Source organism: Aspergillus caelatus, assembly GCF_009193585.1.
Source record: "Aspergillus caelatus strain CBS 763.97 unplaced genomic scaffold BDV27scaffold_87, whole genome shotgun sequence".
Classification (NCBI taxonomy): Eukaryota; Fungi; Ascomycota; class Eurotiomycetes; order Eurotiales; family Aspergillaceae; genus Aspergillus; species Aspergillus caelatus.
This window is the reverse complement of record NW_022475350.1, coordinates 69,682-92,369: the sequence shown is the minus strand read 5'-3', so window position 1 is coordinate 92,369 and position 22,688 is coordinate 69,682. Positions and strand designations below refer to the sequence as shown.

Sequence of the window (22,688 nt, the reverse complement as noted above, 5' to 3'; positions counted from 1 at the left end):
TGATATGTTATATGTACAAAGACATAGACAACAAACAGCTTCAATGAATAATAAGCTCATGATTTTAAATTTCCATTGCCATTGACATGCATAAATAGAATAGTTATAAACAAAAAGAATAAGATTCCGACTCAGTGGGTCAAAGTAAATGAAAATTAATATAAACCCCATCCCGTCCCAAACCCACACCCAATAACCTTATACGAGATAACCCAGACCCAGACTGAGATCCAGACCCAATAAGCATAAGCCGGGACCTCGTATAATAAATGTTAAAATGTTAAAATGAAATTAAGTCCCCCCCCTTTCTGGATAATCAATTAAACCTCCTTCTGAATAGCAGCCGCCCCATCACTCGCAACAAATACTTCATCCTTTTTCAATGACGCCTTGACCGGGCTCTTGGCTTGGAAGATCGCCGTCAATTCTTCCAATGTTCGCTTGCTGGTCTCCACAAATAGGAAATAGATGATGATGAACTCGAACGTGTCCCAGAAAATGAATAGGAAATAGTATTTCCAGCCGGCGCCGCTGAAGGCGATTCCGGTGACGAAGGTGTTGTAGAAGGAGGCGATATTGACAAAGAACTAGGTTTTGTTTTGTTAGTTTCTTTTCTTTTCTTTTCTTTTCTTTTCTTTCTTTTTGTTGCTTGAGAGAATGACAAGTTATGGGAAGCAATAGAGGAGTGGCATGGATGGGTAATGGAAAGGATACGTACGTTGTTCATGCCCATTCCCTTAGCACGACTTTCATATCGAAGACATTCCACCGGGTACATGGCTTGATTCGGCGTCCAACCGGCCGAGTACACGAATCCGAAGATGAAGATCATGGCGATTTGGGCTCGGGCTGTGACTCCGCTCTTGGCGATGGGTTCACCGTCTGGACCGTCTACGACGTTGGTTGCGTTCAGTGCCAGGACGATGGCGAAGAGGATGACGATGAGACCGGTCGAGACGAGGAGCTGAGGACGACGACCGATACGATCGGTGATGAGGGCGCCGAACACGGCACCGATGAACTGTACCACGTTTTGGAGTCCCTGCAGGAGGAGTCGGGTGTTGTTATTTTCGATACCTGCGCCGCGGAGCATCTGGGGGTAGTAGTAGGAGACGGGGCCGTTGCCGGACCACTGGCCGAAGAAAGCTGTCATGAAGACTTAGTTAGCTGATCTTTGCTAGGGAGGTTAGTGGTGAGTCGAGGAGTTATTTGGTGCATACCCATGAAGATGACAAGCATGGATCGATACCGTGTCTCGCGACTGTTGAACAGCTCCCGGTAGTCCCACCAACGCTTATCAGAACCGGTCATGGAGATATCTTCTACCATCTCTCGGTACTCGAGTTGCACAATGGGCGCATTACGATCGCCTTCTCCGTGGTATTCGGCCAGGACCTTGAGCGCGGCTTCATGCTTGTCTTGGGAGATGAGCCAACGGGGGGACTGGATGCTGTTAGCTTGTCTCGTTGAGCTTTTTCTTTTCAACCTGGGATTGACAACCTACCTCTGGAACAGTAAAGCAGAACAAAAGTACCAACCCCGAAAAGATCATCTGCAGCCAGATCGGAATCCGCCAGCTCATTGTCCCCTCAATATCGCTCGTCCTCCATGGGATGAAGGTTCCCGGAATACCACCTCCAAACCACAACACATTGTAGAGACCCGTCATTGCACCTCGATACGCCGGGTGGGCCATCTCTGAGACGTATGCCGGACCGGCCGTGGCGGAGGTTGCGACGCCGAAACCGAGGATGAATCGGCCCGCCATGAATCCGCCCAGGTTATGGCATGTGGCTTGGACGATTGTTCCGATGATGATGAAGATGGACCCGAGGGCCATGCCGACGCGACGACCTATTGAACCGGGGGGGGCTTAGCCGGGATGATGTATGCTGGCAAAAAGGGGTGGGGGGTACCTTTGAAATCAGTGAAGGGACCAGCCGTGAATGAGCCCACAATGTTTCCGATGGTGTAGATAGCGTAGACAATTCCGGTGGATGGTGTACCCTCATCAGGATTGAAGCCGAAGTATGATCTGTATTGTTCGTAGCTGTTAATGGAGCCCATGAGGGAGCCGTCGTATCCGTTGATACAGGAGTTGAGCATGGCTACTGCGATACACCAGTACAGCTGGATTGGTCAGTGGCTTGTCTGCCCATCAGTACAAAAGGTATAGGTGCCATTTACCTTGAGCATACTCTTGCTCAGCAGCTTGGGCTTCTGCTGGATGGTGGCTACCGCCAACGCAGCATTGTTGACACCCTTGATCTGGGCTTCGCCCGGGTTGTCACTGTGGGACACAGTGGCATCCACCTTATCGGCCATGGTGGGTCAAAGAGGATAGCAAAGAAGATCAATTCGTAGTGGATACAATTACATAGTCTGATCGAAATGATAAAAAAAAAAAAGCGAAGCCAGGGGAGGCGAGGGGGGAGGTTGATATACAATATAAAACTCCGAGCGTTTTCGGTGTATCATACCATTCCATCCAGATTGGGATTAATTACGATACAATACGGTTTATATTAAACTGTTACATCTGAACAAAATTAAAGGCCAGGGTTTTGTTGAGTATTCAGCCCTGTGTATGGATACAGAGTCACCCCGCGGATGAATGGAACAAGGAGTGATCCTTCCGTAGCAAAAAGGGTATAAGCGTATATCAAAATCAAATCTGGGGAATATGTTAGTAGTTAGCCCGTATTCTAGCTTCGCGGGGGGTGGATTGTGGATTGTGGAGGACCAATACGAGGTGCTCGATGATTAGATCCAACGTGCTCCCCATCGTTCTCGTGTGGTCAGATTCCCCAATCATCCTCGTGGTCTAAACCATGGATGCCCAAGTTAGCTCACGCCATACCTCTCTCTGTACTCAGTGGCCATGCCGATCCAGGAACTACTCTAGTGCGGTGATCGGTCCGAATTGCCGTGTCCTTTTCTCTTCGAGTAAGCACTACAAAGTCCAGGGTCCAGCCCCCATTTAATTAAAATTCCTGGGGTTTTGTGTGGGTGGACTATCCGGGGTTGACAGGATTAACCTGCGTCCGTCAAGCCGGGATTATGACTGGGAATGCGGCCCTAGGATCCGCGGCTGTCTTGTGATTGAGTGCTTGTCAGGAATTTCGATTGCTACTAGTCTTAGCTGCAGGATAAAAGCGTCTCGGGAATTAAGCGATGTCAAGACATTGGTCCGTCTTGGCTCTGGTTATGCCGCTAAACACCCTCCATTGGTGTCGCTTCTCAACGCAATGTTTCAAGGCATAGAAAAAGTGATTGAACCTCGTAGTATTAATTACAGGCCACATGGCAAAGGCCTCCGGGCTGCTAACTAGTGCATCCCATTAGGTATTGACACGCGACGGCATGTTAGCTTTTCGCACGAACATTTAATAGCACATGATGGTCTGTGGCCTCATCCAGGCCTACCTAGACAGGCTCACCGACCACTATTTTTGGGATGAGCTGGTATGAGGCGACTGGACCAAGATCGGACTCGATCACTTGCCGCCGCACTGACTTGATGAACGTCGGTTAGTTACCCGAGGACCAGCGGCAACATGGTGCCGGGAGATTATTGCCGTATGAAACAGGGTCTGGATGGCAGTATGACTGTGGTTCTGGTTGGTGGCCCATGTGTCTTCTGAGTGTCTTCATTTCCGAGCTGCTAAGCGAGCGAGAAGTCAAAGCACTGATTTAGTAGGTGGAGTGAAGCTGCGTATGGGGATGTCGGTGAAGGTTTTCCCTAATAGACATGCTCCTGCATATGTAGAATATACTAAATATGCTGGCAAGTACGCAACTAACCCAAAAAGGGAATTTCGCAGTTTTGTAGATTGTATGCCCTTGAGTCCTGTTAGATCCAGAGACACTTGGTTCCCAGAAAATAACTACCGACTCACTAATGAAACCAACGTGGCTTATATTGTCATAAGAAGGTACACATGCCATCTATTACCAGTTGAGAGTGACTGCTAGAAAGACAGCGGGGAATGTATTCCATGTGGTAAGATACATAACCTCGAAGCTAAGACTGATGAACAGGTACTGCAATAGTAGATCTTACCCAAACTACCATCTTAGTTGTTTGGGAAGAGCACCAAAAGCAGCTTTAGCAAGTTTGTGAACTTGCAAGGGTGAAACATAACTGAGAGCAGAGATTGGTGGAATAACTAATAATCGACAGGTACTTGCCAGCAGCCGAGGTCCATGGGTCTTATTCGCATACGGCATCGTGCATTGGTATTGCAGGGTACTGACATGGCCCTCAGCCGTATTTACCGATTTTGTAATTAATTAGTGAATTCGGCTCTGTTTACTTTATGTAGGTGTCATTTCCATCGTTCAAATACTGTGCGAGATGGGGACGCTGCTATGGGTCGGTTCTGATGACAGGAATGTTGCTTTGCTCGAAGGTAATATCTAGATGCAGGTGACCCTTGCCAAGGAGTCTAGCGTCTAAGGTATTTATGACACTCTAAAAGCTTTGAATCGTGGCGGATGAAAACTGGCTACATGTGTTGAGTCACATCACCCTGTAGTAGCACGGAGTTGTAGATTTGCTCTTGACTGCTTAGACGAGTCCGCTTTTAAATAAAGTCCCGGGGTAGGTATTACTTCAGCCTTGGATCGCTTTGGAAGATTCCGAACGAGAGCGAATAAGCTTACGAGGTTGACTAGCGATTGGCCGCAGACTGCGGTCAAGCGTATGTTCAAAGAGCTGAGACAAGGCTTATAATGCTTCATTATGTCCCAGGCAGCAGGACCAGTGATAACTGGATCCAAAGGAATATTCCGGCTAAACCAGAAGAGTACAAAAGTTCAATACTGCAAGAGCATTGGGCCTAACGTATTGCACTCCTAGTGTCACCAAGATAAAAGTAGAGAAACTTCCTAATATATGCTGGACACATACCTGGCAATCCGGAATCGAATTTGGAACAAATTAGTCCTACAACGGCCGAGAAAGATACCATCATCCTAATAAAACATACAGCCACTTATTTTATACGTTCATGCTTTAAATATTCTTGCCCATAGACCATCAAGCTATGATATCGTCACTATTCTAGACTTTGGTCGTATCCCACACAGTACAACAACGAGGGAAACATTACCACTAACCTTACCCTGATAGGAAATTTTAAGTTCGAGTGCAAACTAGCCATTAAGATATAATATATACTTACTCGGCTTCATGCAAGCGCTAGCTATGAAGATCACTAAGTCATTTATGTTGTCATGATATACATGACTGCCGTTCACGTTAGCCCTAAGTCTATCGGACACAAGTCTGCCAGATTAGACCTGGAACAAGTCCGCTTGTCCTGCTGAAATGAAATCTAGAGTCTTCCTGGGCGTCACTATCACAGAATTATGGTTATCGCTGGTCAGGCGGACGTGAGTATTGAAAAGAGTGATCATGAATCATGCTCCTCGAGGGATGGGTATATTTTATTCACATTCTAGCTCCGACTATGGAGATATCTATAATTAGAGGATTGGCGGCCCGTTGTTCAGTTGGTATTATACGTATTGTAGATGGGCTATCTCTCCTGAGTTCGGCATAGGAGAGAGACTGCTAAGTAAGATTGTCAATAGACTCCAACTAACGTCAATAAAAATGCGAAAGACGGCAAGGTTAATAATGATATAGTGAGTATGTGATCTTCGCTCTAGTGTAGCTACATTACACTTGGTTGTGCATACATTTCAGACAGTTATCAGTTATAACCTTGGCTACTCTAGCCTGAATCTGTACAAATGCATGCGCATATAGATTCGACCATGATCAGACATTCGCAAACGGGGAGCAGACACTACATTTAAAGAACTAAAGTTTCTATATGATATAGCACTAGATGTTGAGTTGAGGTCCGAGTAACCGGCGCATTAATCGTTAAACGCGGCCTGCAACCTTTCGCATTACTAGCCAATTGCATAGTACATCACTTTGAGAGAAGTTTTTAATAGTGCAGTACATGGTTTCCCATTCAACGTCCGACTAGCAAGCTCTTCCAAACATGCACTTCATATCAAATTACCAGCGGTGGATGTTTAGTCCCACGCCAATGTTTGAGGCTCATGAGAGTTAACCAGCAATCCATATCCCGAGCTGAACTTCAGCTTCGATCAGATTCCCACCACTAGCCTTCGCTATATCTATGACACCCAACACTTGCTTACCGGTGTGCAGACAGGCGATTAGTTTGACATAGTTGCTAGGATATCTGACAATGAGCTTGTTATCCCACTAGTCACTCGGACGCCCAACAAAATACCTAACGAATATGCCAGTCTTACTTTGTATCAAGGGAATGATACTGTTTGTCCACAGCTTCTGCTTGGGTTTGACGAAGTCAATCCTTGCACAAGACAGGTGCTGGTCGGTGATAATACTTACACACCGAAAGGTTCCAGTTAATCACCAATTACAGCATACAACATTAGTCCAACAACCTTTGTTGCCCGCGAGGTCGCGCTCTGCTGTTGCTTTGCACATTTCTGGGAGCCAGTTAATATCCCAGGGCTTTTTTTGGAGCAGATTCTCGATAGCCGGAACCATTATCCTTGAGAAGTGGAAATATGCCCCTTGCTGTGTCATCATCTAGAATATTTGCATCATCGGGAAAGCGAACTAGATATTGGCAAACAACTGTTCGACTGTACTCTTTTGATCTAATTTGAAAGATATGTGACTTTAGTAATAGTGATTTAATTACTATGAGCCTGGGGCATTTATATTGCATTATAGTAAAGGGTACAGAGCACGAAATACTCCCATAAGATGAAGCACATACACTGAGTAGCCGCGAAGGTATATCCAGCAACTCCTGTTCAGTGGCTCGATATGGAACGAGTAAGCGGGCGAAAATTATGGAATCGATTTTCTACCTGGGCTATCTAAGAAAAGACAGTGAGTATACAGACAAGAAACTTTCCGTAGATTTCCTCAGACAAAAGGTCCCAGCGGGCATTGAAGAAATGCATCAAGCAAAGCATTGATCGCGAAGTTAGAACTTGTCGATGTAGGAAACGCTTACACCCCCGCCAAACAGATTAGGAGGAGGCAACATCTAGAAATGTATGGATTCAAGAATCTTTAGTACCGTAACCTCCCGGAATGGAGCTTGCTAGAGGTTGAGTTTATTTGGGGGGGGAGCGGATCAGGTATATCAATCAATCAATCAAAATTCTATTAACCTGATAGAGCCTAACTATTGAAACGTTTAGCTATGCAGGCCGGACCGGGTAAATCTAGCGTGAAATTATCATAGTATAATAGCTATCAGCAGAACAAGATCGTTCATTAAACAATTCACAGTGACACAATGGTGACATATACTATCGGCTTATAGATATTGTAACTTTTCATTGAATCTTGGCTCATAATATACAACCGATAAATACAATACCCAAACAAGCCTACCCCTAGCACATAGACATAGAAGTATACAAAAGTACCCAACCCAAGACCCCGAAACCAAAAAATATATATATCAAAACGCCACACCATTCCCATTCACAACTCCAGCCGCCAGGTCCCTCTTCTCCTCCGGCGTAATATACAAGCTAAGCGTATAATACCTCCCCTCAATCAACTCGGACTCACCCTTCGGATCCCCCGCCAAAACCAACCTTGTATGACCCGCAAACGGCAAACTAAACCACACCGGCTGTCCACTCCGATCCGCACCCTCCCAGTAATCCGTATTACATGACATGCTACTGCCGAACAGCAGCGGGTTGAATCCATTGCACACGGCTTCGGGGATATGCAACACGTCCTCCAACACGATGACATGCGACGTCGGATCCTGTGGGCTCCTACACACGGTGAGATGGACGGTCCCGACGCCCGCGACGTGTAGCTCGTCGGTGGGATTGAAGATGTTGTTTTTCAAGCGCAGGTCGACGGAGCGGTAGGTCGTGAATACGGCGCGGTCCCTAGCATAGTGACAGTTTCCAGATACGACCATCCAGTCATAGCAGATGCGGTTCGCGGGATGTGTAACCTTGTTTCTTTTGGTGGGCTGTTCGGGCTCATCTTGGTCGGCGAGGAAGTCGTCGTGGGTTCGCATGGTGGTCGTCATCGGGTTGGTCTTGATTGGTAGGAGGGGTGATGCGCGGCCGGAGAAAGTTGGTTACGGGGGTCAATTGGGTCGGTGGTGAGGGATAACGAACGAAAGACCCTGGGATAGGGACAGGCAATAATTGGACTTGGTGGCTAAAACGTTTTTAAGACCGAACGAAGGCTCTAGAGAGAGAGGATTGATGTGAAACTGGGGCATTGGATGTATCCAACCTTGCCGGAACCAAGGAAGTCCGGCAGTAATACAAACCTGGTAGGCGGTAGTTAGGTCTCAGCCCTGGAGATATGCAAGCGGTATAGCACGGCAGTATAATCTCACCGCCAAGGTTAACCGCATTGAGGCAAAGCCTCGGTGAAAGATTTCCAGAATGCCGGTATCGCACGGGTGATTGGCGGAAGGCAGCTCCACTGAAACCGTGACATGAACTAGGGCTAATGGAAGTTAAAGGTAACTTCAGGATGATGTCTTGTACCCACAATTGTCCCTGAGAGTTACAAACTAAGTTTTGAACTTTGAACTTTGAACACCAGAATCCTCTGGTGATACTCTCCCTGAGACACAACGAGGAGACTTCGCGGCTCTCCAACTCACTGTTGTCGGCATCTGCCGAAAATGGAATGGGCTCGGGATTTGAATCACTAGGTCCTAAATGGCCTTGAATGGTGGCAACACTACCGGAAAATCTCGGCGCTCGGATAGTGCAGTTCCGGTTATGCAGGGGGAACACCGGTCTTGCTCTTAGCTTCCTTTTCTGGGCCTGTCGTCGTTGCGGCCCAATGCAACTGTGCATTCATGCAGCTATCATTTTTACTCGACGCTTTGACCGCAGCCTGACAGCGCTGTCATCAAGGTCTATTTAGTCTGTTTCCGCTACTAGCATGTTAAGGGTAAATGGTCAAACTAACGGATAGGTATTTCTTGGCAAGATTGTGCGATCTGAATAGATGTAGTACAAAGGAATGGAATAGACGTCTTATGGCGCACCTTGCATGCAGATTTTTTATCTAGCAATGTTACTGACTCGATTCGTCGGAATTACGGATGCTATTAATATACTTTTACCCGTTTAGGCAGTAGATGTAGAGAACCCTGAATATTCGATCATGTGTCCAGATTATTGTTGGAAGATATTGCGTTTTTGCCTTTGCTAGCCACAAACAAAGTCCTTCCCTTGCCTAACAAACCGCTCAATTACCCTTCCTTTATGCTAAATAGCGTCATTTGCTTGTAACCGATTGCCTTCCCAAAAACCATGCTTCCAAGTACCAGCAAACAAAAGACCCACCCCTTTGCCGTGCAAGGCTACGCAAGGAGCATATGATATTCAAGATTATAGGTGGGATTAGTAAAAAAAAGCGGCTACGTTGATCCACCGGTGGTGAAAAAGAGGGTCGCTCGGAAAAGAATCCCTTTCTGACTGTCTCAACGACCCGATCTACAAAGAAGGAAAGTCAGGTGAGAATCAGGTGTTGAGCTTCGTATCCACAGTAGTAGCCAATAACTTTTCCTGCATGCAGGCTAACCAGGCCGATCAAAGCCGGCGATATGGACAGGGCTTGCCGAAGATAACCTCAATATGGACACCCCTGTGCAGTTATGATATTATTGTTGAAACCTTGGAAAGGGAAGTTCTTTGTTGACCGAACTCTATGTTGCCGAGTGGTCGCCGTATATTGAAGAGCTATATACAAGTATCGAAATCGGGCTGGTTGTTGAGTTTCCACAACTCTCAGCCTCTTTACATAGAAAGATCTCATTGGTCAAACGAAGAATTCCGAGAGCTCTATGGAAAAGCAAGTCAGTGGTAGAGTTTCCTTGCTAGTATGACGCACATGCTTCGGTTGTTGTTCGACGACGATATCCGGATCTAGATTGCGGGGAGAACATGCGGTCTAACCATTGTGGCTTGAATTCCACCACAAGAGGGGTACTATACATCGAACATCCTGTGGCAGGATTTGGTGAAACATTTTAGACTTGACGCGTGGGACTGCTAGGAAATAACCTATGAGCGACGAATCACGCCGCCACCCACTGCCTAATTATGGACTATGGCGAGTGCCCACCGCTAGTATTGTGTCATATTTGATAGCACTTGACGTGTCGAGGTGTATAGCCCGTTGCAATCCGTGTCTAACTAATGAGGTATTGTGGAGGCCTACGCTTCTTAGGCCCTTGTCTATCCCTTACTACAGGGGGATCAATATAGCAATCCTACACTGTATGTCCCAGACGATGTACGCTGTGATGGGGCCGTGCATAACCACAGATCGTTCGGAGTCACGAAGCATCAAACACTAGCGCTGTAGGTTGTAAAATGCGGTCAAACAAGCCTATAATATCGTTGGTAAGGACTCGGAAATCGAGGTTGCATCGCATATGTGCGATTCTGACTCGGCCGATAAGGTTTCTTTCATCGTGTAAATTGTGTTTTTGTCCCCGTATTCACATCCGGCTAAGACTCATCAATCTCCTTACTCCCGTTAGGTCCGTAGAGCAGAGCGGTAATGGCGGCTCCAAGTTGGTGCTGGATACCACAAGATGCGCATTGGTTATATTGAGATGAATGAAAGGTTGCTACTGTGGACGATCGTGAAATAACAAAGAAAATAGGGTTAAGAATAACCGCGGCTAAGCTCTACTCACAGTGCGCCCGAGAGTGTGATATAGTTGAGCAAATACTTGCCACCAGATTGGCACGGCCATATGGCAAGTTAATTCTGCATGGATCAGGCATTAGTTTGACGCCACAGACAAAGTTATGATTGGGATCAGTATCAGATCGCCATGCCAAATTACCATAAGTGTATCTTGGGCTTCACGCTCAGGACACCATTTGATCATAGCGTGAAGATCAATGGGGATCTCTATGCACAAATGCGAACTTCTGCAACTTCCTAGCCATTAGTCGCTGATTACAATCTTCCCATAGTTATCTGTGGCTAAAGTATGCCCAAGGAGTTTCATTGTTTGTTGGGCCTGCAGAAGCTTCATATCCTTGATCCACGATATGGTCCATATGGAGAATCTTAGGTCAATCTCATTGGCCTGGAACAATTGGCGCAAGGATCTTGGCAATGACAAGTCACGATTACTAGCACGGACAAAGGAAAAAGGCACTAAAATAATAGTATGATTTTGATCGTAAGGTTTGTTGTCTCACTATCCAAAATTTATTTTTATTTTTTATTTTTTTTTTCAGTTACCCGCATGACAAGCCTGATAATTGAGAATCGGTGCGGAAAAGATCATCCAATGAGAGACCTAATCGGTAGAATCGGTAAATATTACCCCGTTTGTCTCTAGGAGGCTTTGCTTTGACGTGGACCGATGAGGGACATATAGATCTCGATACGGTGTACAAGCATCCTGGCGATATATCGTCCAGTTACAGTAGACCTTTCCATTGATGGACCGGTGATCTGGTAGACTTTTGGAGAGTGGCAAATATGTGTGAGGCTCCCCCGTGTGGGTGAGAGTGGAAATCTAGAATGGCGAATTAATTTATTTCCCACGTGAGACGTAGGAACGGTGGGGTTGCTGGTTTCCAATGATTTGGATTAAATCCCTGTAGGGCCCCCGGTCTTTAAGGTACAGGAAGGAGGAGATCACAGGGTCGGGTAGAAAGATTGTACAATCAGTAGTGTTGGTTGGGGCTTCTAGACTCTGGTAGTGCGGGTGCTAAGATAGGGCACTGGAGAATGTTCGGACAAGCTACAACCTTCCGCCCTATCAAATGATTTAGATCCGTAGTTCTACGGCCGAAGGATTGCGTTGAAAGAGAACCCACTGCCTGTCAAGTGTCCCAGACCTGATTCTTGGGACCTATCAAGAGAACCGGAAGTCTTGAATTCCGTTTGAGCTGAAGATTTTGGGCAACTAGTATCGACGCTAGGGCAAGAAGTGGTGCGGGTCACGGGACCTGATTGGGTGGCTGTTGCTGCCGACACCGAGTGGAGATTTGGAGATCTGCAGGAGGAGAAAGAGCAGCTGTCGTGGGGCCGCGGAATTCGTCTGAAAACAAGATTTCCAGAATCATTCGGCGCGACTTCATTTCCTTAAGATGCGCCTGTACCAATTAGGGGTACTTCCGCTTCCACCACCATCTATAGTCGAGGAAACCTGCACGTTATTATATATCTAACGCCACCCTTCATGCCTCTATCGCCTACCATTTTGCCGCGCCATTCCGACCCCCGATCCATCGGCCCGCGCCTCTTCTCTTATGTCCGATTCGAAGTCATCGTCGTCCTCGCCTCGTCCCCTTGCACCGGCTCCTGGTCAACCCCCCAGACGAACTAGTTCTAGTGACGATGTAGTCCGTGGGCGAAAACACAAGACCACCGCCTGTAGGGCGTGTAAGTTAAAAAAGCTCAAGGTGAGATTGCTCTCTGCTCGATCGCATTTGTTCGTCGTCTTCTCCCGCCCTTTGCCTTTACTATGTTTCGTTATAACTGGGACTCTTGGGAACCGTCCTTGGTCGATCAGAATGCCAACACCACGGCTGATGTTGGTAGTGTCGAGGTGATCCACCGTGTGAGCATTGCACTCTCAATGGCATTGAATGCGTTGTGGATGAGATGGCGGATATGCGTCGAAAGTTTGCCATGAAGCGGAAGCTGGACCGACTGGAACAAGCGGAGGACACCTTGCTACACCTAATAGGTGCCTTACGAGGGAGTGAAAACACACGCATCGCACAATTACTGAACCTGATCCGGAGTAATGCTTCCTTTGATGAGATTGCAGTTTTCTTGGAGCAACAGTTTTCTCGAGCTGAGATTGAACGATCACCCGAACTGCGCGAGTTCCGACGTCAGCTCTCCCGACCTTCGGATGAGGACGACGACGACGGGAACGAGGGTAATGCACCTCGGATGCCCCGGCGGATGCTCGAGGTGCGCCGCCTCGCTGATATCCCAGTATATAAGGTTCCCGCGAAGCCCTGGACGACGGTCACAGACGATGACGATCTGGTGTCACACTTGGTGTCCTTGTGGTTAACATGGACTTACCCGTGGTTTGACTGGCTAGATAAGGATGCCTTCATTCGCGATATGCAGGCGGGGAATTTGAACTGTCGGTTCTGTTCGCCATTTCTGGTGAATGCCATCCTTTCCGAGGCGAGTGTACGTAGAGTAGTTTGTACTATTCAAATCCAATACACGAAGGGTTTTATTGATCGGTGTAACTCGTCAGTATTTTTCCGACTACGCCGAAGTCTTTACCGTCCCCGGCGATATGTTCTCTCGCGGCGACCACTTCTACGAGGAAGCCCGGCGATTGCTCGAAGCAGAGGACGAGGAGGTCCCCAGCAGTATACCGACTATACAAGGCCTTGTTGTGCTATTTATACGGTCAGTTCGGGATGGCTTCTCGTGTGAGTTCTTGGCTAACATATTTCAGGCTTGTTTTGATGGGTAAAGATCGCGTGGGGTGGATGTATATGGACCTCGCTGTGCGAGCCGTGAAAGAGTATGAATCTTCGCACCCACCTCTTCCTATCGACACGGAATCGGTGCGACAGATTGAGAACGTGGTCAACCGAACATTGTGGGGAGTTTACAACATGGCTTCGTATGTGAAATATCCCCCATGCCGAAAGACAAAGCACGCTGACGGTTGAAGGACGGCCGCAGTGTCCTTGATGAAACACATAGATATCAGCCCCCCTCCGCGACCGCGTGTGCCTATCAACCATGAAGATCCTCTTGATGTATGGTCTCCCTATCCTCAGCTGGTACAACCGGTACGGGGCCACCATAATTGCGTATTTGACCGGTGGTGTGACTTTTCTTGCATCACGCTCCGAATCAGCCAAGCTCTTCATGATCCCGATAACAGTCCACCTCAATGCGAGATCCCAGCTACCATCAATGACATATACCAGCAGCTACAGGGTTGGTACGCGAACTTACCGGAATGTCTACGCCTGGAAAATGCCGAGGTGCCCCATGTGTTGAGTTTACAGTGAGTCTACTCGATGAATCCGAGCCGTTATTATTATTATTTTTTTTGTTGTTATTTATTTATTTATTTAACCTGCTAACCTACTCCCTCTAGCCTATTTTACCACACAAACGTCATGCAAATCTTTGGATTCCTCCAATCCAATAGTGGCGACTTCATAGCCCCAGAAACTGCGAAGAACGCCAAAGACCTCTGCCTCTCGACAGCTAGACGCATCGCCCAGATCCTCAGTATCCACCGCGAGAAATGGGGCATAGACCGGCTGGCCCCCTCCACCGTCCAGTGGACAAGTATCGGTCTTTTTACTCTTCTCGAAGCCCTCGACTCACTTGAGAATCGAAAGGCGTTCATTGAACTTTGTATTTTTGCCCGGGCTATGTCCCGACGCTTCGCTCTGGCCAAGGGCATTCTCCGCATGATCCAGGTAACCGCACAGCAGACGGAGGTATCCTTGCCGACGGAAACAGATGCCCTCTTCCTAGATTTTGAGACACAGACGTGGCGTAATAGGGATTCCCTGTCGTTTAGTAGTTTCTACCCACACTTTTCGACAGTAATCCGACAGGGGAAGGTTCGACAATCTGACGTGAGTATGGATCGGTTTCTGGAGAAATGGGATAATCTTAATATTGGCGACGGACCACCCCGGAAGGAAGGGGAAGAGTGAACCGTTTTGGGGTAAGAGTGGTTGTTTTACGTGTTATGACCGTCAAACTAGCATTAAGAACTTGCGCGATTGTACAGCGCCTTAATAGACTGAGGAATTACCAGCGCCACATAGCTTCCTTCGCTCTTCTTTCCGTTCTCTTACTTTTTCTCTCCACCTCTATATTCCCTAACCTCCTCTCTCTCTCTCTCTCTCTCTCTCTTTGATAGTCTCGCCAACTCTCTTACTTAAACCATAGCAAGCCCTTCCATATCGGAGAGCCAGTTTCTATGCCTATGGCAAAAGTACAAGCTCTTCCATTTTAGGAAATCATCTTGACATCATAAGCGATGGCCACCAAGCCCGCTGATTGGCCCACTCGCTTAATGGCAACTCCACATAAAACCCCAACACCATAACAAACTCGAAGTAGGCTCTATACAACCTCCAATAAAGTGACCCTCTAAGCAACCTCCGTAAATAGATCCTACCTACATATCTCCCAAGACCAAAATACAATGGAAGAAGAGAAAAGACCACCCCTGCCAACTCGACCCTCCCAAACCCTAACCCTCCCAGAGAAAAACCCCACCACCAAAGACCCCTATCTCAACGACACCAGTAAACATCAAGACCAAGACCAAGATCAACATGACCACAATGAACCAGATCCAAATCCTCCACCACCAGCATATACCCCAACAGTCCTAATTCAAAACCAAACAACCCACTCCGCCTACCGACCCTCCTCCATCCTCCCCAAACCAGTAGTCATACCCCGTACGTCTTCCACCCCCCCCACGTCTCAACCTCCATCCTCTATCTACCCAATCCCCTCCCCAAAAAGAAAAAGACACAAACACAAAAACTAACAAAGAAAACCAACCAGAAACATCCCACTCCATACATGGCACAATCTACCGGCCCTTCGCACGGGCCTACCCACCCGCACTCGAAAGCCACGGAATCCCCAAAACCGATTTCCTGGGCTTCATCGACGGCCTCAACCAAGTCTGGGTAGCGAATCCGTACATGCAAGCTCTTAGCGTGGGCAGTGCGGCGGCATGTTTTGTTCCCGTGTTGCAGGTGCAGATTGCCGCGTTGGGGGTGTATGCTGCGGCCGAGTATGGATCGGTGAAGATGTCGAAGATGCGGACGCAGGAGTATATGCAGGTGGCCAATGAGGAGTTGTTTCGGCCGCGGGGACTGCGGGTGCAGGTGCTGAAGACGAAGGTTATGATGTCTGAGGTGGGGGTTCCGGGTGATGTGTTGGTGTTGGGGGAGGGTGATGAGGAATTTGGGGATTTGGAGGGTGGTGGTGAGAAGGGGAAGGGCAGGTTTGATCCGCAGTTGAGGAGAATGGAGGCTTTGAAGGAGTTTGTGTGTCCTATTGTTTATGAGGAGTGGATTGGGGAGGTTAAGGAGAATTGGATTAAGAGGGCTTCGGAGAAGCAGGAGAAGTGGCTTTCTGACAGGCAGAATAGTTCGATTGTTGGGAAGAGGGTGAAGGCTGGGAAGTTGATGGAAGAGGCTGATCAGGCGGACCGGATGATTGGGCTGAAGATGGAGGAGGTTGCTCATGCGAAGATGGCCGCGGAAGAGAGGGCTAAGGAGAGGATGGCTGGTCCGTTAGGGGAGTCGTTGCAGGGTAGGAGCATTATTCAGGATGATTTAGAGAAGGAGATGAAGAAGCTGGATAAGAAACTTGAGAAGATCTTAAGGGAGAAGGAGAAGAAGGTTACGAAGATTAAGCAGAAGGGTGAACAGCATCTGCAGGACGTGGAGAAGAAAGAGAGTCGCATTGCCCAGAAGGTGATGTGGGTGGTGGTGACGGGGGATGATGGGTCAGGCTTTCAGAACCATCTTTGTGAGGATTCGGATACTTGATATACTGCGTTTCATATATTGGGATTGGAACATTGGCGTATACCCTTTTGCGTGATATACCTCCGTTTAATACTAATTGAATTCTATTCTATTTTTCATATGTGCCTGTGCAGATTGGGCGTGCAATCACAGAACATATCTAAAGAACGGGTTCTGTTTATCGGTCAGATCATGGAACGCCAACTTATCCCGTTGGCTCTCATCGAGGTCCATCTTCTCCCGGCGCCGATTCTCCCTCCAGAGGACCAGATACAACGCTACTGCGGCAGAAATGGTGATGCAATAGCAGATTACCATTCCCGTCCATAGCTCCGGATAATGCTGGTCCACGGTCTTGCTATTCACAAGCTGTGGTCCGATGATGTTACCGACAGTGTAAGCGACAAACACCGTGGCGGCCATGATGGTTTTCTTCGTAGCACCCGCCACATTGCTGGCCCCAAGGGTAATGACTAGACTGACAACCGGTCCGAAGAACCCGGTCAGTGCGTAGCCCACAACGGGGGCCGCGGGTTGGTATCCCCATTCGGACTTCCATATGATGACACATCCAGCGATGACAGGAAGACAACAAGCAATTAGCATGGGGATGCGTGTGTTTGGGATACGTGAAGAGATGTAGCCGCAAAGCGGGATGAAGATGACGCAGACACCCCCAACCGGGAATTGAAATAGGATTGACTCCAGTGTGTTAAAGCCAAATGTTGATACGATGAGTGGACCGAAACCGGAAATAGCGCCGTTGATCGTATACCTAGTGATCTGTGAGAATGGTTTCATTTGATGCCGTGGAAGATACTCACGCAGCAGCCATCATTATCGCAACAAGGTACAGCTTCAGGTCCAGGAACGACTCTTTAATGTGGTCCCACTTAATCTTTTGGCATCGCACACCCGTCTGGCCTTTCCGCAGGCGTTCCACTGCGACAACTCGTTCCTCTGGGGTCAGGAACCACGCGGAGACAGGCGAATTGGGCATAATACAGCACCATAGTCCAAACAGGAATGTGAGCGCACCGGCAAAGATATAAATGTATTGCCAACGTTTTAGTGCGCCGGAGCTGATCTGGCCGAAAGCGTAGTTCAGGGCACCGCCAATGATAGTGAACCACCCGGTACCAGAGAACCACCATGCTTGACGCATGGCCTGCTCCTTCTGAGTATAGTAGCTACTCACGATGGTCATGAAGCCCGTGGGAACTACGCTCTCAACAAAACCTGAAAGTCTGTCAGAGATATTGACTACTGGCAAAAGGTGATGAGATTTATGACATGAGAAGAAGCATACCTAGGAAAAATCGCTGCGCAAACAACCCCTGCCATGTCTTTACACCTGCTGTAGCGGCACAGGTAATAGCCCACACCATCACAATGGGACCAAATACATATTGCGTTTTGAAGCGCTGGAGGATAAACGTCATCGGGTACAAACCGGCCAACATTCCAAAATAAAATATGGAAGTCGCCCAGCTGAGTCGCGATGTGTCCTTTGATGGGGGAGATGTGGTATGATCGATGACAAGTAGTTCCAGGTCAGTTGTCATACCAAACAGAGAGGCACTCCCCAAAATAGCCTGAACCAGTCAGCTCGGATTCTTGTTAGACTATTACACTGATCACAACTGACTTTGTCCCAGTATACAAATCCATATCCTGAATCTCGTTAATGACAGTGCATAGATTGGACATATATCAGACGCTTACCTATTAACATTGCTGGCATGAAGAATAGATCGATCTTGCGCAGCACACGCTTCTCCACTGCAGGGTCGATTTCCTGCGCTTCGTCGCTCACCACCGCCAATGCGGCATCCTTGTCAGATGTCGGGGCATCTGGAGATGAGGGGCGCTCTGCCGTAGCGCTCGGCACTTGAATCATCTTGATAGTGAGCGTCTTGCTAGAACTCTGCAAGGAACATTCTGAGGGCAAGATTCTTCTCGATAGCCGTTGAGAGGGAAAAAGATTTTTCCACGGATTCAACCAGTGACAGATGAACTTAGTATGACTTCGGTGAGAACACTAAACACTAATTAACGGGGGTTTACGAGGTCGATGGGGAATATGGGGACATTTTACTGGCCCAAGGAAATGCCAAAGCGCGGATTGAGTGGTGCGGAGGACTGCGTTCCTGAGGCCACATTTCCTATTCGGGACTAGCTTGGGGTTAGTATACGGCATTTGAATATTAGACTGATATTAGGATCGACCCTATTAAAATAAGCATGCCGTCAAGTACGGTTGATGGATCTCCCCTTAGTGCTTCAATGCTCACGTTTGAGGAACAAGAGACGAACCGATTGACCAGACCCTTGGCGAGAGAAGCAAGAAACATTCTCCCGTAGCTAGAAATAGGTTAGAGCGGACATTAGTAGGCTGGATAGATCAACCTTCGCTACAGAATGTCGCCTATGATGCATGTGACTGTGTCCAGCCTGGACCCTGGAGGATCATCAGCTTTTATTTAGGCATGGGGTCTGTGGCATTGTCAACAGTTGTACGTATGCTACATGAGGTAAGACTATCGACTCGTGCGGGCGTACTAGCTGTATCTAGTAATTCATACCGCGGACTCGCCCACGGACATTCCGCAGCTTTGAAGTATTAAAGCCACCCATGGATGAACATGATAAACACTCAGTCAGCACAACTACCAATGCGAACGCATATTCTAAGAAGAATGTCTGATCATCAGAAGGTATGTCTGCATTTATAAATCGATTATACCTTTACCAACCGTCTTAGGCAATCATTATCGGAGGAGGTCCTGCGGGTCTCTCGACCGCGCTGCGTCTCCACCAAACCACAAATATTAAATGCAGCATCTATGAACTGCGACCTGAGCCGACCACCCTCGGCGGCGCAATCGGCATCATGCCTAATGGCCTCCGACTGTTCTCCCGTCTAGGTGTTTATGACGCCCTCCACGCGCGAGGTAGCAGCCGAAGTAACCTCGTCGTTCATTCCACACAAGGCGGGATTGTAGGCGAACAGGAGGACATGGTCAGCTACGCACGCACGCAGACAGGTTTTGGGTATCTCCGAATCAAGCGAACAGATCTTGTGGATGTTCTTCTGGACGCGGTGGACAAAGCCCAAATCCCCATCTATTTCAACAAGCGGCTCACTACTATTGACGACAACGGCGACTCTGGCGTGACTGTGAGGTTTTCCGACGGTAGCACTGACACAGCAGACATCCTGATCGGATGCGACGGTATTCACTCTTGTGTGCGTCGTCTATACGTCGACCCCGACCAGAAGCCTGAATACTCCGGGTTTTCGGGACTGTTTTCGCTTGTTCCCACGTCGAATTTGTCTTCCTCTACCGCAGCCCAGTTTTCGGGGATCGGTGCAACGTTGACAGAGCATGGAATGTTCATGGTAATGCTCGCCACGGCAGCTGGAGATGAGGTAGCCTGGGGTTTGTCGCAGGAAGTCCCGTTGCCGGACTGCGGGGATAGTCGAGATGGGTGGGAGTTGTATCGGCAGAAAGAGGTGAATGAGTTCAAATCGAATATGCATCAGATCTTGGAAAAGGTGCATGGGAATTGGGGAGACTTACTCAGGCAACTCGTTGATAACACCGACGTTATGAAGTTCTATCCGATTTACCGACTGCCACTTGGCGGAGCTTGGTATAAGGGTCAGTGTGCGATTCTTGGCGATGCGGCGCATGCAATGCAGCCACATGCGGGACAGGGCGTCTCTATGGCGCTGGAAGACACGTTTCTGCTTGCTCGCTTACTGGAAGACCCAAGTCGACCTGTGGTGGAGGTATACAAGAAATTCGATGAGATCAGGAGACCCCGGGTGAACGAGATCTACAAGCTCGCTTCCCGAAATGTGAAGGTGCGGAAGACAACAGGACCTTGGGGCTTGTGGTCAAAGGAAGTTGTGGTTGGCATGGCGTTTTGGGCTTCTTGGGCTTTAGGGTTGGAGAAGTGGGGATGGGGACAGAAGCATATGGCTTATGATATTGATACGGAGGAAATTTAGAAGGTCCAAGCATTCGTTAATAATTTTCAAAGCCATGTATTTCTTTTGCTGCTTTAGAAATATTTGATTAGCGTTTACATCCTATTTCGATAGTCCTAATTCACACAGCGATATACTACTAACACACTGGCATGATCGCTTAGACAGTCGAAACATTCTAGACAGAGGAAGCAGACACACAAATACGCCGGGTTCTCCTCACTGAATGGCTTTTTCAGAGGAAAGTCTACTGCTCGATAGCTACCAATAGCCCTCAATCAAAACACGACTTCCAGGGTGGATCCTTGTTTATTGAGGAAATAAATCGCCCTGACGTCAAATATCCAGCCACCAAGAACCTAAACAACAATCCAGCGCCATGTGGCGTCAAGCCAACAACGCTTTCTGAGACCTCTCTCACGCTAATTCTGCGTCACTTCAGCTCTCAAGGGCCTGTGCACTTGTGCCACCCGAGAGCCTGAGATCGCGTTTTGTTTTCCCCCATGGATACACGTCGTCTATAATCGACCGAAGCTTACAAACAAAGTTCCGGTACCAGGCTCCATCCTTGAAGCCAAACATCACTCTAGACGAACGATTAGATTAGGGCGGAAATCTTGGTATAAAATGGTACAGCAACGGGGAACAACGCACAACATGCCATCAACGCGGCGGACACGGTATACCTCACAGGGAAAATCAGGACCAAGCTTGCCAGAGTACTTGTCTGCCTCGAGATCAATCACAACATGTAGTTTTGGGTCGACTTGCGGTATATCAGGGTTTGGAGGCTGGATGTGGATGAAATGACGGCCGGTATCAAGTTCCTCGATTGAGCGACCATTCTTTTCAAGGTACAGTCGAACTGGCTCGTAGAGATCTGCTTCGTTGAGGTCCGCTTCTTGCAAGCGTAGAATTATTCGCTTGGGCTGATCCATCTTGGTTTAGTGGAAGAGGTGTTAACAAAAGATTGTACGATTTGCCGGGGGAAGTCATTGCTCTTATGTTGTTGGCGATCAATGTTTGCTTCGTAGGAGATCAGCACAGAAAGGCCAACGAAATCGATACGTTTGACAGAATCTGTTGAATCTTTTGATTGGGCCAAGTACACAATGAGACAAGAGTAGCTAGAAACATGAATATCCCTCTACATCCCAATCTCATTGGTTGGTCTTGTGTGACCAATCCAAATGATCCCTCATTCTTGTCCTCCACAAGATTGTCACTCCTTAATACTAGAGCTCAGATGCACACTACATTCCAGAATTGTCAGTACTGAATGCCTGGGTCATTTCATATACTTACGTGAAATTCAAACGATGAACATAAGCTCGGAGCCTTCCGAGCTGGGCGGCGTCTCGCCCCTACAGACAGGACATGGGCCGTCTAAGTAATCATTCTGTATATCGATGACACGGTCAAGATCACGCAGTCGGCCATTTGGTGGCAAGCATAGCTGGCGATTTGGGCGCCGAAAAGCAGCGTTGCAACGCTGGTAGTCCCTAGCCACTGTATGGCCGCAACCGCGACGACCGTTATATCGCTCGCAAAGTAGCTCACACATTCGCAGGTAGGAATAGCACTAGGTCGTTGGATAGATGGCTTTTAGTGACACTCCCATCTAAAAGATGAAAAGTATTTGAGTGTTTCTTAACACTTAGGTTTCTGGATGATATTATATACATCGGGCAACGCCTACTTCAGGAACGCGAGTATATCGTCGGCATACCATCTCTGTGCTTGTGTTGCAGGGTGACTAGCGTGGTATTGTTCTTGTAACGATTGCATTTGGCGTCGTCCATTTTGGTTATGAGCTCCCATCACCTGTCACATTCTCATTGAAATGGAGCTTGCGGGTCGCAAGCGCGAGGCTCAAATGAACCGGATGTAGGGGCGTCCACCTGTGGAATATTCTCCGGGTGTACAAGCCTACAATTTTTGCGATTGTAAGTAGCAGGAAGGGTTGGTTCACTGGTATTCCATATATTGTTGGCGTAGTCAATCACACTGTACCTCAGCGGCCAGCACACCTAGTTGGTCAGCAGGGTTTCATCATGCCGTAGCTTACACAAAGCGCAAGCGGTTTCTACAGGCCAATACTATCCCTAATGACATACTT

General features: G+C 48.0%; 7 protein-coding genes across 7 annotated transcripts; 3 read left to right on the top strand and 4 right to left on the bottom strand.

Moving 5' to 3' along the window:
- Positions 1-320: 320 nt before the first annotated feature.
- On the bottom strand, positions 321-2,325 carry BDV27DRAFT_172299 (putative MFS lactose permease; the record flags this gene model as incomplete). The annotated part of the gene is made up of 6 exons (XM_032075825.1): positions 321-587; positions 719-1,146; positions 1,221-1,443; positions 1,505-1,854; positions 1,917-2,130; positions 2,188-2,325. 6 exons carry the CDS (start codon positions 2,323-2,325, stop codon positions 321-323), a joined length of 1,620 nt encoding a protein of 539 aa, XP_031927619.1.
- A 5,064-nt stretch (positions 2,326-7,389) lies between these two features.
- On the bottom strand, positions 7,390-8,672 carry BDV27DRAFT_128312 (uncharacterized protein). The gene has a single exon (XM_032066944.1). The coding sequence runs from the start codon at positions 8,088-8,090 to the stop codon at positions 7,497-7,499; it is 594 nt and encodes a 197-aa protein (XP_031927618.1). The 5' UTR covers positions 8,091-8,672; the 3' UTR covers positions 7,390-7,496.
- Positions 8,673-11,669: 2,997 nt separating this feature from the next.
- BDV27DRAFT_128307 (Zn(II)2Cys6 transcription factor) lies at positions 11,670-14,837 on the top strand. The gene is made up of 7 exons (XM_032066943.1): positions 11,670-11,818; positions 11,880-12,468; positions 12,608-13,219; positions 13,290-13,447; positions 13,497-13,667; positions 13,719-14,060; positions 14,154-14,837. Exons 2-7 carry the CDS (start codon positions 12,316-12,318, stop codon positions 14,725-14,727), a joined length of 2,010 nt encoding a protein of 669 aa, XP_031927617.1. The 5' UTR covers positions 11,670-11,818; positions 11,880-12,315; the 3' UTR covers positions 14,728-14,837.
- Positions 14,838-15,153: 316 nt separating this feature from the next.
- Positions 15,154-16,599, top strand: BDV27DRAFT_172297 (uncharacterized protein). Its single transcript, XM_032075824.1, has 2 exons — positions 15,154-15,486; positions 15,596-16,599. The coding sequence occupies exons 1-2, from the start codon at positions 15,225-15,227 to the stop codon at positions 16,591-16,593; spliced, it is 1,260 nt and encodes a 419-aa protein (XP_031927616.1). The 5' UTR covers positions 15,154-15,224; the 3' UTR covers positions 16,594-16,599.
- Positions 16,600-16,619: 20 nt separating this feature from the next.
- BDV27DRAFT_128304 (putative MFS transporter) lies at positions 16,620-18,541 on the bottom strand. The gene is made up of 5 exons (XM_032066942.1): positions 18,298-18,541; positions 18,221-18,246; positions 17,882-18,167; positions 17,397-17,811; positions 16,620-17,347 (listed from the first exon to the last, which is right to left on the bottom strand). Exons 1-5 carry the CDS (start codon positions 18,470-18,472, stop codon positions 16,720-16,722), a joined length of 1,530 nt encoding a protein of 509 aa, XP_031927615.1. The 5' UTR covers positions 18,473-18,541; the 3' UTR covers positions 16,620-16,719.
- A 730-nt stretch (positions 18,542-19,271) lies between these two features.
- BDV27DRAFT_145220 (FAD-dependent oxidoreductase) lies at positions 19,272-20,590 on the top strand (the record flags this gene model as incomplete). The annotated part of the gene is made up of 2 exons (XM_032070383.1): positions 19,272-19,289; positions 19,337-20,590. 2 exons carry the CDS (start codon positions 19,272-19,274, stop codon positions 20,588-20,590), a joined length of 1,272 nt encoding a protein of 423 aa, XP_031927614.1.
- A 417-nt stretch (positions 20,591-21,007) lies between these two features.
- On the bottom strand, positions 21,008-21,507 carry BDV27DRAFT_157763 (uncharacterized protein; the record flags this gene model as incomplete). Its single annotated transcript, XM_032072571.1, has 2 exons — positions 21,008-21,155; positions 21,224-21,507. The coding sequence occupies 2 exons, from the start codon at positions 21,505-21,507 to the stop codon at positions 21,008-21,010; spliced, it is 432 nt and encodes a 143-aa protein (XP_031927613.1).
- Between the last annotated feature and the right edge of the window lie 1,181 nt (positions 21,508-22,688).